Source organism: Musa acuminata, chromosome BXJ3-9, assembly GCF_036884655.1.
Source record: "Musa acuminata AAA Group cultivar baxijiao chromosome BXJ3-9, Cavendish_Baxijiao_AAA, whole genome shotgun sequence".
NCBI classification, from domain to species: Eukaryota; Viridiplantae; Streptophyta; class Magnoliopsida; order Zingiberales; family Musaceae; genus Musa; species Musa acuminata.
In genome coordinates this window covers 16841919-16856749 of record NC_088357.1, presented here as the reverse complement: position 1 = coordinate 16856749, position 14831 = coordinate 16841919, and the positions used below count along the sequence as shown (strand labels likewise).

Genomic DNA, 14831 nt, shown 5'->3' with positions numbered 1-14831 from the left:
ACCTTTTCAAATAGAGGTTATAATAACTAAGTTATTTTCATCTTGGAAAGGGTATAGGAAGAAGATTTTGCATTACTACAAGGGTATCACTTTAGAGTAAATTTAAAAATATCTTCAAATCGAGGAGAAATTGAGAATGAGAGATAAGCGTGAGAACTCTTTTAGCAATATAAAAGCAAATGCTATAAACAAACCTAAGAATTCCAACAAAAATAAGCAAAACAAGAAGAATCATTTTGGCCCCAAAAGGGATCAAAGAAAATTCAAGAAGCCAAATAGTAGAGGTTATTTTGTTTGTGGAAAACCTAGTCATTTTGCTAGGGACTATAGATTTAAAAAAAATTAAAAATCGAAAGTCAACTCGGTTGAGAGAGATGATAATATAATCGCTATGGTGAGTGAAGTGAATGCCATATTTGGTAAGGTTTTTAGTTTATGGTATGATACTTGTGCTACCATCTATGTTTGCTATGATAAGATACTCTTCAAGACTTACAAAGAAATCACAAATGGGCAAGAGATTCAAATGGGAAATGAAGTTCGTTCTAAGGTGATTGGCAAGGGAAATATGAAATTCATTTTCACTTTGGAAAAGAAAGTCATTCTTACTAATGTTCTTCATGTACTAGATATGAATAGAAATTTAATGAGTAAGAATCTCCTTAGCAAACTTAGAATTAAATCTATATTTGAATCTGAAAAATTAATTCTATTCCGTAATAGAACTTTTATTGGAAAAGACTATTCCGTTGAGAGAATGGTCAAATTATCTTGACAATGATTCTAAATTTAATAAAGATGTTACTTTTGTTTATATTGTTAATTCTTATTCATTATGACATGATAGATTAGCACATATTGGAACTAGAACTAGCATCATTAAAAGAATAGTTAAGTATGACTTAATAAATTATCATTTTAATGATCTTAATACATGTAAAATTTATATTAAATCAAAGATGATGAAGAAACCCTTCAAAAGTGTTGAAAGGTATACTAATTTGTGAATTAAATGACATATTAACAAGAGGAGGCAATAGATATTTCATTACTTTTATAGATGATATGTTTAGGTTTACATATGTTTACTTATTGAAACATAAAAATGATGCTTTTAGTGCTTTTAAGACATATAAAGTAGAAGTTAAAAATGGAAAGAAAATTAAAGTTTTAAGAAATGATAGAGGAGGAGAATACTTTCCTAATGAATTTAACTTGTTTTGTGAATAATATGACATAATTTATGAATGTTTAGCACCTAGAATACCTAAGCAAAATAGATTAGCAGAAAGAAAAAACAGAAGTTATCTAGAGATGATTAATGAAGAAAAAATAGAAGTTATCTAGAGATGATTAATGCTGTGTTATTGCATGCTAAATTTTCTTATAATTTATGGGGAGAAACTTTATTAGTTGCATGTTATATTTTAAACAGAATTCCCTCTAAAAAGAATAAGATCTCTCCATATGAGTTATGAAAAGGAAAACAACCTAACATTGATTATTTTAAAGTGTGAGGGTGTCATAAATATTATAAGAATAATGATCCTCAAAGGACAAAGCTAGAACATAGAGGAATCAATATGCATTTGTAGGCTATGCCTCAACTAGCAAGGCTTATAAACATATTAATTTGGAGTCTAATATCATAATAGAATCTCGAGATGTGGAGTTCTTTGAATACTTATTGACTTCAAGTAATAATGTTTATCCTCCAACTAGTGAAGAATCAACGATGGAGACATCTCAAAAGGTTGGTGCGTAACCTAATATTCATTTGATTGGATATCAATCAAGTTCACAAGAGATTAAAGAGCAATCTCATGAATTAAGGAAAAGCACTTGTGTATGGAAAGCAAAAACATTAATATCAGATGATATTGATTTATTTTCTTTTACCTTATAGAAGGAACTATTGAGAGAGTCTTAATAACAATTCCTCTTATTTTATAAGTGAAAGATGATCTTAAAATGTTTAAAGAAGCTATGGCCTCTTGTGATGCTGTTTTCTGGAAAGATTCTATTAATGATGAGATGGATTATATTATGTCAAACTACATTTGAGAACTTATCGATTTACCTTTTGCTTCTAAATTTATTAGTTGTAAATGTAAATTTCCTAGGAAATATCATAGATGGTACTCTCCAAACATTCAAAACAAGGTTAATTGCTAAAAGATTTCGACAAAAGGAAGGAATAGATTACTTTGACACATATGCTACTATAGCTAAGATCACATCTATTAGAATTATTTTTGCTTTAGAATTAATTTTTTATCTTTATGTTCATTAAATACATGTCAAAATGATATTTTTAAATGGAGACCTCGATGAGGAGGTATATATGGGACAACTCGAAGGTTCTTTTTTTTATCGGGAATGAATATAAAGTGTGTAAACTTATTAAGTCATTATATGGTTTAAAGCAGGCTCCAAAATAGTGACATGAGAAATTTGATGCAACAATTCTTTCTAATGGATTTATTTACAATGTTGTGGATATATATATTTATCTTAAAACTTGTGATAGCTATATAGTGATAGTTTGCCTTTTATGTTGATGATATACTAATAGTGAGCAACAACATGAAAGGTATTGTAGAAACAAAGAGGTTTCTATCTTCAACATTTAAGATTAAAGATCTTGGCAAGTTGATACCACACTAGTATCAAGGTAAAAAGAAATAATAGAGGATATGTTTTGAGTCAAACTCATTACATAGAGAAAGTACTTGAGAAATTCAGTCATTTAAAAATCAAAGAAGCAAATACCCTATTTGGGGCAAGTATCAAATTAGTTAAAAATTTTGGAAGAACAGTAGCTGAATTAGAATATTCAAGTGGTATAGGAAGTCTTATATATGCAACTCAGTGCACAAAAACCTGATATAGCATTTGCAGTTAGTAATTGAGTAGATTTACTAGCAATCCAAATATAGACCATTGGAAGACTATTGAAAGAGTTCTTGGGTACCTTAAATGGGCAAAAGATTATGGCCTATAATACTTAAAATTTCTTACTATTTTAGAAGAATATACTAAGTAAGTTGGATATCGAGTTTTGGAAATAACAAATCCATTACTAGTTGGGTGTTCACCTTGGGAAGTGACATTGTTTCTTGAAAAAATAAGAAAGAAATGTGTATAACTCACTTAACTATGAAATTTGAATTTGTTGTTCTAGCAAAAGCAAGAAAGGAGACTGAATGATTGAGGGACTTTTTATTAGAGATTTTATTGATGTTTAAGTGTATGAATTCAATTTCTATACTTTATGATAGTCAAGCCACTTTAGCTCATGTGTATAATGAAATATATAATGAAAAATCAAAACACATAAGTCTTAAACATGATTATGTTGTTGAATCTCATATTTTGATGATAAACCAATTAATAATTATTTATATTTTAATCTACATTTTGAGTGGCGTAGGATGCTTCGATCAAGATGAGACAATTAAAGCAGGAAAAATTATGTTGTGTCGGAGGAATATGTCAGAAGATTGGATGTCAGATCGGTGGATCGGTCGACGTATTTATAGAAGGCTTCGGGATGTGGATTCGGGCATCGGGCCAAGAAGAGTGGACATTGCGCCAAGGATATCGGAGTTGCGGAGTCAACTGGCCGATTGGGCAATAGGCCACAAGAGAGGATGATGTGCCGAAGAATCGGACGAAGCGTCGAGAGACTAATGATATACCGGACAACTTGATTAATGCTTAGTATTAATTGTTTAGATTGAAGTTTGTTTTACATGTACAGGATTAACTACGATAGCAAGGCATGAAGCAAAATGAAGTCCCGGAGTCAAGGACACGATTACGTTGAGAGTTTGAGAGTTCGTCGGAAGTCCGGACGTTCATCGGAAGTTCCGGAGGAACCGGCCAAGAAGTCTCGGAGCTTGCCAAAGAAGCTCATTGAAACTTGCCAAGAAGATCGTTGTAAAGTCCAGGAGCTTGCCGGGAGTCCACCAAAACATTGCCGAGAGATCGTTAGAAGCTCGCCGGAAGAATAGACTTACGGACTTTGTTTAGCTTAGAATATATTTTAGGAATCGTAGTTAGCATGTAATTAGGCTTGGATTGAGCCAACCCAATTATGGGCCAGCTAGGCCCATGTAAGAACTGTGTTGGGCCCAATAAGAAGTCCAAACAATGCCCCAAGAAGCCTCACCGTGGCATAATCTTCGAGACTGTGTCAAGCAGTGGTACCACCAGTCTGGGCAGTTGTACCGTCCCTAGCAGGGTGCCAAGTGGTGGTACCGCCTGTCTAGGTGATGGTACCACCTAGCACTATACCCCAGGTGGTGGTACCGCCAGACCTGGGCGATGGTACCGCCCAACGTAGGCAGTGGTACCGCCCATGCCCAGGGAACCCGGGATGAGATGTTTTTAGGCTCTAAGTTTGAATCAACTTGAAGCCTATAAATATCCCTCTCATCCCTAGTTAAAATACACAAGCTCAGAGAGTCTAAAAGTAAAGAAATGCTATTGCAATCACTTTAGAATTCCCTCTTCTACTCTAAGTATTAAATTTCTGTAAGAGAGGAGTCTGAGTGCTTGTAAGGGTTATCTCCTAAACTTGATAAAAGGAGAAGAGGGGTGTAAAAGGTGATTGGTCTTCGCCTATTAAAGGAAGGCCTCTAGTGGACGTCGGTGACATTGTTGGAGTAGGAAGCCAAAAGTAGATGTAGGCCAAGATTGACCGAACCACTCTAAATCTCGGTTTGCATTTACCTTTTGCTATTTATCTTAACTACAAACTATCTCTATTGCTTTACATCAACTACACTTTCGTATACTTTCAATTTAAGTTAAGTTTTCAAAAATGGCTTTACGTCGAAAATGGTTTTATTGTACGAAAGTTTTTAAATCGAGACATGATTTTATCACCGCACTAATTCACCCCCCCCCCCCCCCCCCCCCCCCCCCCCCTCCCCCCCTCCCTCTTAGTGCGACCCTGATCCTAATAATTGGTATTAGAGCCACGGTTTTCTAATTTGGTTCAACACCCAAATAGAAATGGCTCATTTCAGCTTTCAAGAGGGTCAATCTCTCATTCGTTCGTCCTTTTTCAATGGGACGGACTACACTTATTGGAAAACTCGAATGAGAGTTTTCTTACTTTCGTTGGATTTGAATTTATGGCATATTGTTGAATCCGGTTTTAAAAGATCTTCTCTTCCAATGAACAATTGGAATGATTTGGAGAAGAAGACGTTTTCTCTAAATGCAAAGGCTATAAATGCCTTGTTTTGCGCCTTAGATAAAACGAAGTTTAATCGGGTTTCTTTGTGCAAAACAACCTTCAATATTTGGCATATTCTCGAAATCACACACAAAGACACAAGTAGTGTAAAAGATTCTATAGTAAATTTTTTTATGCATGATTTTGAGATGCTTTGTATGAAACCAAGAGAGACTATTGGAAACATGTACACCCGTTTTACGGATGTCGTAAATAGTCTAAAAGCGCTTGGTAGAAGTTTTTCGGATTTTAAACTCGTAAATAAGATTTTACGTTCTCTTAATAAAACTTGGGACTCTAAAATAACGGTAATACAAGAGGCCAATGATTTGAACCGTTTTTCACTCGAAGAACTAATAGGGTCATTGATGACCTATGAAATGACGTACAATGCACGTGAAGAACTTGAGAACTACCTTCCAAAGAACAGGAAGGATTTGAGACATAGAACATTTGAAGACCACTCGAGCATCAGCTCAAGTGATGGTGAACTTAAATTACACATGAAACAAAAATTAAAGAACATAAAAAATTGAACTATTTACTTTGAATGCAAGAAGAAGAACACAAATTGGAATAAATCGAGCTCCTCCGAAGACAAGGAGAAAATCAACAAAGGCGAGGTGGCAAACTACGCCTTAAAAATTAATAATGTGTATCATGTTGATTTCCATTGTTATTTCACGATTTTGATTAAATAAAATCATGTTTGATTTGAAGTAATGCATAATAATATAATGAAAATATTAAATATTTTTATAACATGATTGACGATTTTATGCATGAGATGTTAAGGTTATACATGATGATTTTTATAATTTAGTGGTCTTGATAGTTTTCATGACGAAATTCATTTTCTGATCCTAAACGTTGATGCATGGTTTTAACATAAGAACAAATATTTGAGCATGCTAATAGAAAATCAATCACATGAATTAAAATAACTAAAAATGGAAAAGTATTTTTCTTAAAAATTCTTTTTCTCTATCTTATTGACTTTAATGAATCTATTTGATCATCTTGAAAGTGATTTTGATGATTTGAATGAGTTTCATCTAACCACGTTTTTTATCTTGATTTTTGAGAATTATAACTTGAAAATTTTTTTATAAATCAAGATTATCTATTATGATTCTTTCTTTTCACTATTTGAGTTATTAAAAAAGAAACATAATATGTCTCTTGATATTCAAAATTTATGTTCACTATTTATGCATCTCATCGCCAATATTCTTTTTGATATTCCTTATATGATGATATGAATACATAAAACACTCATGATATGATTTTTATACAATTCTGTGTATTTATAAAATATTTATCTCATCACCTAATTAATTTTCTTGATATTCCTAATGTGATGAAATGAAATTATGTATGAAATACAAATGAGAAGTTAATGATCATGCATGATAGGATGTAATGAACTTTGACATTTAGATACCATCATTTAAAAAGCTATGATCATGTTGCTAAAATGATGTATCATGAATGCTTAAATATCATGTATGATAGGCTCATAATGATAATTGATTTATTTATATCATGCATGAAAAATGAAATGTATGGTTTTGAAAATGTACATGTTTTAATTTGAAAATATATTGATGCACAAATAAGATTGATACTTACTTTTGTCATAATTGATGCTAATGTGCTATCTTGAATTGATGTAAAGGGTCATCTCAAAGAGAAATTAGCTAGCTTGCATAAGTCAAGAAAATACAAATACTTGCTTACTTTCTTACACATCTAAAGAGAAGCTATTATTAGCTTGCACAATTCAAGAAGAAAGCAAAAATTAAACTTCTCAAAAGAGAAGAAATTGTTATCTTGAACAGCACCGATAATTGCTAGCTTGAAATCTCAAGAAAATGCAAAAATGTGCTATCTTACCTATCTCAAGGTGCTAAATATGCTAAACTTGTACTTTGCAACGGAAGCAAAATTACAAGTTCAAACATTACAAAGGAAGCAAAAATTTGCTAGCTTACAACTTGCATATTTCAAGAAGCAAGAGTTGCTTTCTTGAACATCTCAAAACTGCTAGCTTGTATATTCTAAAATGTTATAAAATTTGCTAGCTTGTATGTTGTAGAAATTATTATCTTACTGCCTTGCATATATATGATGATAGCAAAATTTGCATAATGATAAAATTGAAAATTATATTTATTATGCAACGATTTGAACTCCTACTTCTAAACACATGAGAATTGTACTTCTCCTTTTTGTTGATGACAAAGGGGGAGAAGTATGTTGATGTCATACATGATTTAATCATGACATATTGCTTGGATTTTTGAATCCAAGAGTTTCTATCAATACGGCATATTGATAGGAGGAGTTTGGTTATACTTCGAGAGTTAAGGTTAACTCCGTTGTCCATTGGTTGTCATCATACAAAAGGGAGAGATTATTGAATCTCATATTTTGATGATGAAACCAATTGATAATTATTTATATTTTAATTTACGTTTTGAGTGATGCAGGATGCTTCGATCAGGATGAGACAATTAAAGCAGGAAAAATCATATTGTGCCGGAGGAACATGTCAAAAGATTGGACATCGGACCGGTGGATCGGTTGACGTATCGATAGAAGGCTTCGGGCATCGGGCCAAGAAGAGCAGACATTGCGCCAAGGATATCGGAGTTGTGGAGTCAATTGGCCGATTAGGCAATAGGCCGCAAGAGAGGACGATATGCCGAAGAATCGGACGAAGCGTCGAGAGACCAATGACATGCCGGACAACTTGATTAATGCTTAGTATTAATTATCTAAATTGAAGTTTGTTTTACATATACAGGATTAACTACGATAGCAAGGCATGAAGTAAAATGAAGTCCCGGAGTCAAGGATGCGATTACATTGGGAGTTCGAGAGTTCGTTGGAAGTCTGAACATTCGTCGGAAGTTCTGGAGGAACTAGCCGAGAAGTCTCGGAACTTGCCAGAGAAGCTCATTAGAACTCACTTAGAAGATCGTCGTGAAGTCCAGGAGCTTGCCGGGAGTCCACCGAAACATTACCGAGAGATCATCGGAAGTTCGCCGGAAGAATAGACTTACGTACTTTGTTTAGCTTAGAATATGTTTTAGGAATCGTAGTTAGCATGTAATTGGGCTTAGATTGGGCTAACCCAATTACGGGCCAGCTAGGCCTATGTAAGAACTGTGTTGGGCCCAATAAGAAGCCCAAACAATGCCCCAAGAAGTCTCACCGTCGTGGCACAGTCTTCGAGATTATGTCAGGTGGTGGTACCGCTAGTCTGGGCGATTGTACCGCCCTTGGAAGGGTGCCAGGCGGTGGTACCACTAGCCCCCAAGTAGTGGTACCACCAAATCTAGGCGTTGGTACCGCCCAGGGCAGTGTCAGCCAGACTGACACTAGGCAATAGTACCACCGCCCATGCTTAGGGCGGTGGTACCGCCCAGGGTAGTGTCAGCCAGACTGACACTAGGCAATGGTACCACCCATGCCCGGGGAACCCGGGATGAGATATTTTTAGGCTCTAAGTTTGAATCAACTTGAAGCCTATAAATACCCCTCTCATCCCTGGTTAAAATGCATAGAGAGTCTAAAAGTGAAGAAACACTATTGCAATCTTTTTAGAATTCCCTCCTCTACTCTAAGTATTAGATTTCTATAAGAGAGGAGTGTGAGTACTTATAAGGGTTATCTCCTAAACCCAGTAAAAGGAGAAGAGGGGTATAAAAGATGATTGACCTTCGCCTTTTGAAGGAAGGCCTCTAATGGACTTCGATGACCTCGTTGGAGGAGGAAGCCAAAAGTGGATGTAGGTTAAGATTGACTGAACCACTCTAAATCTCAGTTTGCATTTACTTTCTGCTATTTATCTTAATTGCAAGCTGCCTCCATTGCTTTACATCAACTATACTTCCGTATGCTTTCAATTTAAGTTAAGTTTCTAAAAACGGTTTTACGTCGAAAATAGTTTTATCGTACGAAAGTTTTAATCGAGACGTGATTTTACTACTGCACTAATTCACTCTATTGCCAACCCTGATCCTAACATATGTGAAAAAATTAATCAAGAGTCGGATTATTTCACTCACATTTATGAAAACAAGTGAGAATTTGGATGATCCGTTCACCAAATGTCTTACAAGAGAAGTTGTAAGATCAACATCAAAATGGATGAGACTAAAACTTCTTGAATAAAAGATCCACCAATGATAGCAACCCTACTCAATATTATAAAATGAGTAATAAAGAGTTCAAATGGTAAGAATAAGTCATTGACATATAGAGTTGCTTAATACTTTGAAATATTTTACTAGTCCTATCTAAAGATGTTAAAATGCTAGTTGTCATCGAATGTGAGTTAAGTTAATTATACTCTTAATAAAGTTCAATCAGGATAAATATCTCAAAAGGTGATAAAAATACAATAAAAACTTCACCTATATGAACTTAGAAGTGGTGCTGCTTCGATTGAGTGTTGGAGTTTCTCTCGTAAAAGTTCATAAACTTGAATTAGCCCAAGGCCATATTAGGGTTAACCGAGAATTTATGAGAAATACAAGGATGTTGTATTTATGTGTGTGGTATCATCGATATTTTCATTAGGAATAAAAAATTCAAAGCTTTTATGCTATTTGGGATTTCGACTTCACTTTATAATACTTACACTAAGGTAATATTCAAATCGAAAGATATATTACTTTATTCATAAATACTATTTAATCACTTAGAGAAAATTTTTAAATTTGAACAAGTGAGAGATTGTTATAAATTATTTAAATTAAAAAAATTTCTTTTTAAAAGAGTTATTTGAATAGTGATTTCTTTTTTAGTTATTTTTCAAACATTATTTTTTGTGAAAATATCTATAAATAAGTATTTAAGTGTAAATTATGAACAACATCATTTTTCTTTAAAGATTAGATATTCTTTAAAGATTTTTATTGAGAAGATGATGTAAATATTATTTTTAAGAAAATTTTTATATACTTGTTAAGCCTAAATATATTTTCTATACTATTATTGATCATGTATTTGTTATTTGTTTCTATAGTGTTTTCATCCTTCTTTGTTATATTTTTCAACAGTTAGCTGGCTGGCCGACTATCCAGTTGGCAGCTAAGTTTGCTTCTCTAAAAATATGCTCCACTCTTTAATAACATAAAAAAAAATTGAAGCAAAACCTGTATGTACAGTATTGACGATATTTCAAGTTGGCAAGGAGGGGCTCTTTTAAAGTAACAAATTATATTAGATTGGACTAATTTGATTCCGGCATCAACTTGCTCGGACCGGTTGTCATCCACACAAACTGTATATGTAATCGATCTACTAGCAAAAGAGACACTTGTGTTTCTTGGGAAGCAATCTACTTGGACCCGTAAATTCCAAGTACGGTATGCCAAAGTGACCAGCTAAGACACCTACCTATCCAGATAACTTAGAAGAATGTGTGATAACTAAGAAGATCCTAAGGAGGAGGAGTCGTATAAGATTTGGATTCCTTTGTGTTGGCATGATGACCATTGAATTGGTGGAATCGAATTGGTCTCGATGAGCCCCAGTTTCCAAGTCTCCTCCATCTTTTGTTTAAATCGGTGCGTGTAGATTGCGGCTTCACAACCATTCACATGTTGGTATAAGTCATCGACTTTTATGTCCTTTTCGCTAGCCATTCCCATCTTTCGAGGATCAAGATTCCCGTATCTCCACCATCCCTCGAATTGAATATTGGCTCTTACACATCGCAGCGCAAGAAGACTTCACGCAGTCAACTGGTTGGTTGTTGCCTTGGATCGAAGGTCGTGATTCCAGCCTGCAAGGAGTTGCTTGGGTGATTGCCATATCTCCTTCCCAAGAGAGGGCGATGGCCCGGAAGGAGGAGGAGGAGGAGTTGGGGGAGCGTAATGGATCCGCCAGGATTGACATCAGGAGCGCTACTCCTGCCGACTCCGGCCATGCCCGGCTGCACCAGCTCGGCTACAAGCAGGAACTCAAGCGTGATCTCTCGTAAACCTTCTCGACTCCGGCCATGGCTTGGCTTACCCTACCTTCTTTGTTGTTCCTGGTTCATCATCCTGTTCCCTTGCAGAGTGCTGTCCAACTTCGCCTTCTCCTTCTCCATCATCTCCGTGCTCACCGGCATCACTACACTGTACAACACCGGCCTCCGGTTCGGCGGGACGGTCACCATGACCTACGGCTGGTTCGTGGCGGGGATCTTCACCATGTCCGTGGGGCTCTCCATGGCGGAGATCTGCTCGTCGTACCCCACGTCCGGCGGCCTCTACTACTGGAGCGCCAGGCTCTCAGGGAAGCAATGGGCGCCCTTCGCGTCATGGATGACCGGCTGGTACTGCTCTTCTCGTCTTCCTTCCTCGAGCTTTGTTGAACTGTTCCATCTTAGTTTCATCTCTTGCTTGTTCTGTACTGGATGTTAATGAAAAGGAACAATAGGAATCATGCAAAAGAACCTGGAATATACTGATTCTGATATTTCAATCCAATTAGTCTTTTGCTCAATTGATTTCACCTTTGTCTGATGATTGGTTCAGTGATCCCATCATCTCAGTTTGGCTTTTGTAGTTTCTGGCTATAATGCTTCTGAATCTGAATGACCTTAACAGAGAAGACAATCCGTATCCATCAAATTACTTGCTATTGCCAACCATTGTTCATTCTTAGCAGTACAAAATCTCATAAAATGCATTAACTGAGTTTGGATCATCTCTCATGTCATCATTAACAAGGAAATCACAAGTCTATTTTGATGATCTTCCAGTTTATACATTAACTTATGCTAAAGCTTTAACATTTTTCATTTAACTTCATGCAGGTTCAACATTGTAGGCCAGGTAATTAATTCTTGATTTGTTGATATATTATTCAAGTTCATCAGAGGTGTCAAAGAAACTGTCTTGCAGTGGGCTGTTACAACCAGTGTAGACTTCTCATTAGCTCAATTGCTTCAAGTAATTATCCTGCTCAGCACTGGTGGAAACAATGGAGGAGGATACTTCGCTTCCAAATATGTAGTCATTGGTTTCCATGGGGGCATTCTCTTAGTTCATGCCATAATAAACAGTCTTCCTATATCTTGGTTATCATTCGTTGGACAGTTAGCTGCTGCATGGAACGTAATAGGTATGAATGCATTTAGTGTCTTCATTGTTCCATATTCATCATGCAGATGCTTAATATAATGGCTTTCTTCAGGTGTTTTTGTACTTATGATCCTCATACCTACCGTTGCTACCGAAAGATCCAGTGCCAGATTTGTCTTCACTCATTTCAACACCCAAAATGATGCTGGAATCCACAGCAAACTTTACATCTTTGTTTTAGGACTTTTGATGAGCCAATACACATTGACAGGATATGATGCATCTGCTCATATGGTACAAATCCTTGTCTAAACCGATACCTCTGTGTGTAGTTTTTGGGTTTCCATGATTGTTTGTGTTCTATTGAGCTTATCTCAACATTGTTCTTGAGGAAATGTTCCAAGCTACTACTCAGATTGTTGTTTTCAGACAGAGGAAACGAAATCTGCAGACAAGAACGGCCCGAAAGGAATCATTAGCTCTATCGGCATATCGATCGTCGTCGGCTGGGCTTACCTGCTCGGAATCACATTTGCAGTCACCAACATTCCCGACCTCTTGAGCATTGACAATGATGCTGGAGGTTATGCCATTGCTGAGGTATTCTATCTGGCCTTCAAGAACAGATATGGCACGGGCGTTGGGGGAATCATTTGCTTGGGAGTTGTGGCCGTCGCCATATTTTTCTGTGGCATGAGCTCAGTGACAAGCAACTCCAGGTAAACATCTTCCTCTCCGAGTGATCGCTGAGCTCTGTATCAACAACTCCTTTTGGTTCACTTGCTTTCTTGAGTTCAGGATGGCCTACGCCTTCTCGCGAGATGGAGCGATGCCTCTGTCCTCGTTTTGGCACCGAGTGAACCGACAAGAGGTCCCCATCAACGCGGTTTGGCTCTCTGCTTTGGTCTCCTTCTGCATGGCACTGACGGTATGTGTCTATCATCTTGGTGCTCTGCAATCCTCGCTCATGGCGGATCTCAACCTCACTCCGTTAGTTGTTGCAGTCTCTGGGAAGCTTGGTGGCGTTCCAAGCGATGGTGTCGATCGCCACCATCGGGCTTTACGTTGCGTACGCGATGCCAATCTTCTTCAGGATCACGCTGGCACGCAACTCCTTCGTTGCAGGGCCCTTCAGCCTCGGTCGATATGGCGTGATGGTGGGTTGGGTTGCAGTTCTTTGGGTGGCGACCATCACGGTCCTCTTCTCCTTGCCGGTTGCGTACCCCATCACGAAGGACACTCTCAACTACACCCCGGTGGCGGTCGGCGGCCTGCTCATCCTCACCGTGGGATCATGGCTGCTGAGCGCAAGACACTGGTTCAAGGGGCCCATCACAAACATCAACACTTGAGAACTGAGTCGTCGTCGTCTTCCTCATTGGTTACAGAAAGCACAGTAAAAAGTTGTAGTTCTCAGTGACTGTTACAGGAATATGAGCCATTACATTACACCAACTTTGTGCTGTGCCATGTTACATGCAGCAGGAAGAACATGAGGAGAACAGAGTTGTTACGCTTCAAATTGAATTGTTGACTTGCCATGTAAAAGAGGACTCCCTCTGGTGGATCACATCTTTCACTGTACAATTTAACAGGAAATATAAGCATCAACTCAGTGACTTTAGGTGAAGAGGTGACATAGATCAAATAAACTTTGGCATTTCCATGTCACCAGCTTATGCTCACATCAAATTTAGGATGTGATGTTAGTCACCTTAATTTGCAGAATAAGATGGTTATCATCAAGTTCAAAGCTCAAGCAGTCTTCATGCACTTGATTCTCGTGAGATGGTTGAGAACATAGAGATTTCATAAGAAAGAAATCCTCTCTTTCAGCATGTATAAATAGACACCATATGTAACTAATTGGAATGTGTATTTCTTTGCCTTTATGATTTCATTTTTCTTTCTATCATGGTATCAAAGCACTAAGAAAAGCAAGGCTTCGCCCCTGCTTTCGACGAACGACCATCGCCACTGCAGCCACATTCCCAAGCGAGGTTTCGCTCACCTCCCACCTTCCACCTTCAACTCTTGCGCTATCTACTCTGTTGCGACCGCTCGGCTTCCTCGCGCTGGACCAGGCTCGCCACTTCCTTTTGTTTCGCTCGTGGGCTCCGCTAGTGCTGTGGAGAACTCCTTGTGTAAATCCGATGATCTCAACGTCGAACTCACCCTCGGAGTCTCTCTGTCACGTCACGTGTCGAGCCCTCCCTTCTCCTCCTCTTCTTTACAGCCCACCAGTATTTGCAGACTAACTTGCTGCCGCCTTTCCCTCCCGTCTTGCATGTTCCTCATCCCCCGACGGGCGCCTCTCCCTCAAGGATGAGGGTGGAAACGAAGTGTGATGTGCGGGCCCTACCAATGCCTCCGTCGTCACTGTCCTTAACTCCGGCAACGTTGTCCTTACTACCTCCGGTGATATCCTATGGCAGAGCTTTGATCTTCCTACTGACATGCTCCTGCCAAGTCAAGTCTTGGTCCCGGAGAGGACC

General features: G+C 37.5%; 1 protein-coding gene across 1 annotated transcript; it reads left to right on the top strand.

Moving 5' to 3' along the window:
• The first annotated feature begins 10916 nt into the window (after window positions 1–10916).
• LOC135648615 (amino-acid permease BAT1 homolog) lies at window positions 10917–13966 on the top strand. The gene is made up of 8 exons (XM_065166455.1): window positions 10917–11242; window positions 11325–11585; window positions 12069–12087; window positions 12157–12376; window positions 12449–12630; window positions 12766–13055; window positions 13135–13264; window positions 13341–13966. Exons 1-8 carry the CDS (start codon window positions 11100–11102, stop codon window positions 13686–13688), a joined length of 1593 nt encoding a protein of 530 aa, XP_065022527.1. The 5' UTR covers window positions 10917–11099; the 3' UTR covers window positions 13689–13966.
• Window positions 13967–14831: the final 865 nt, after the last annotated feature.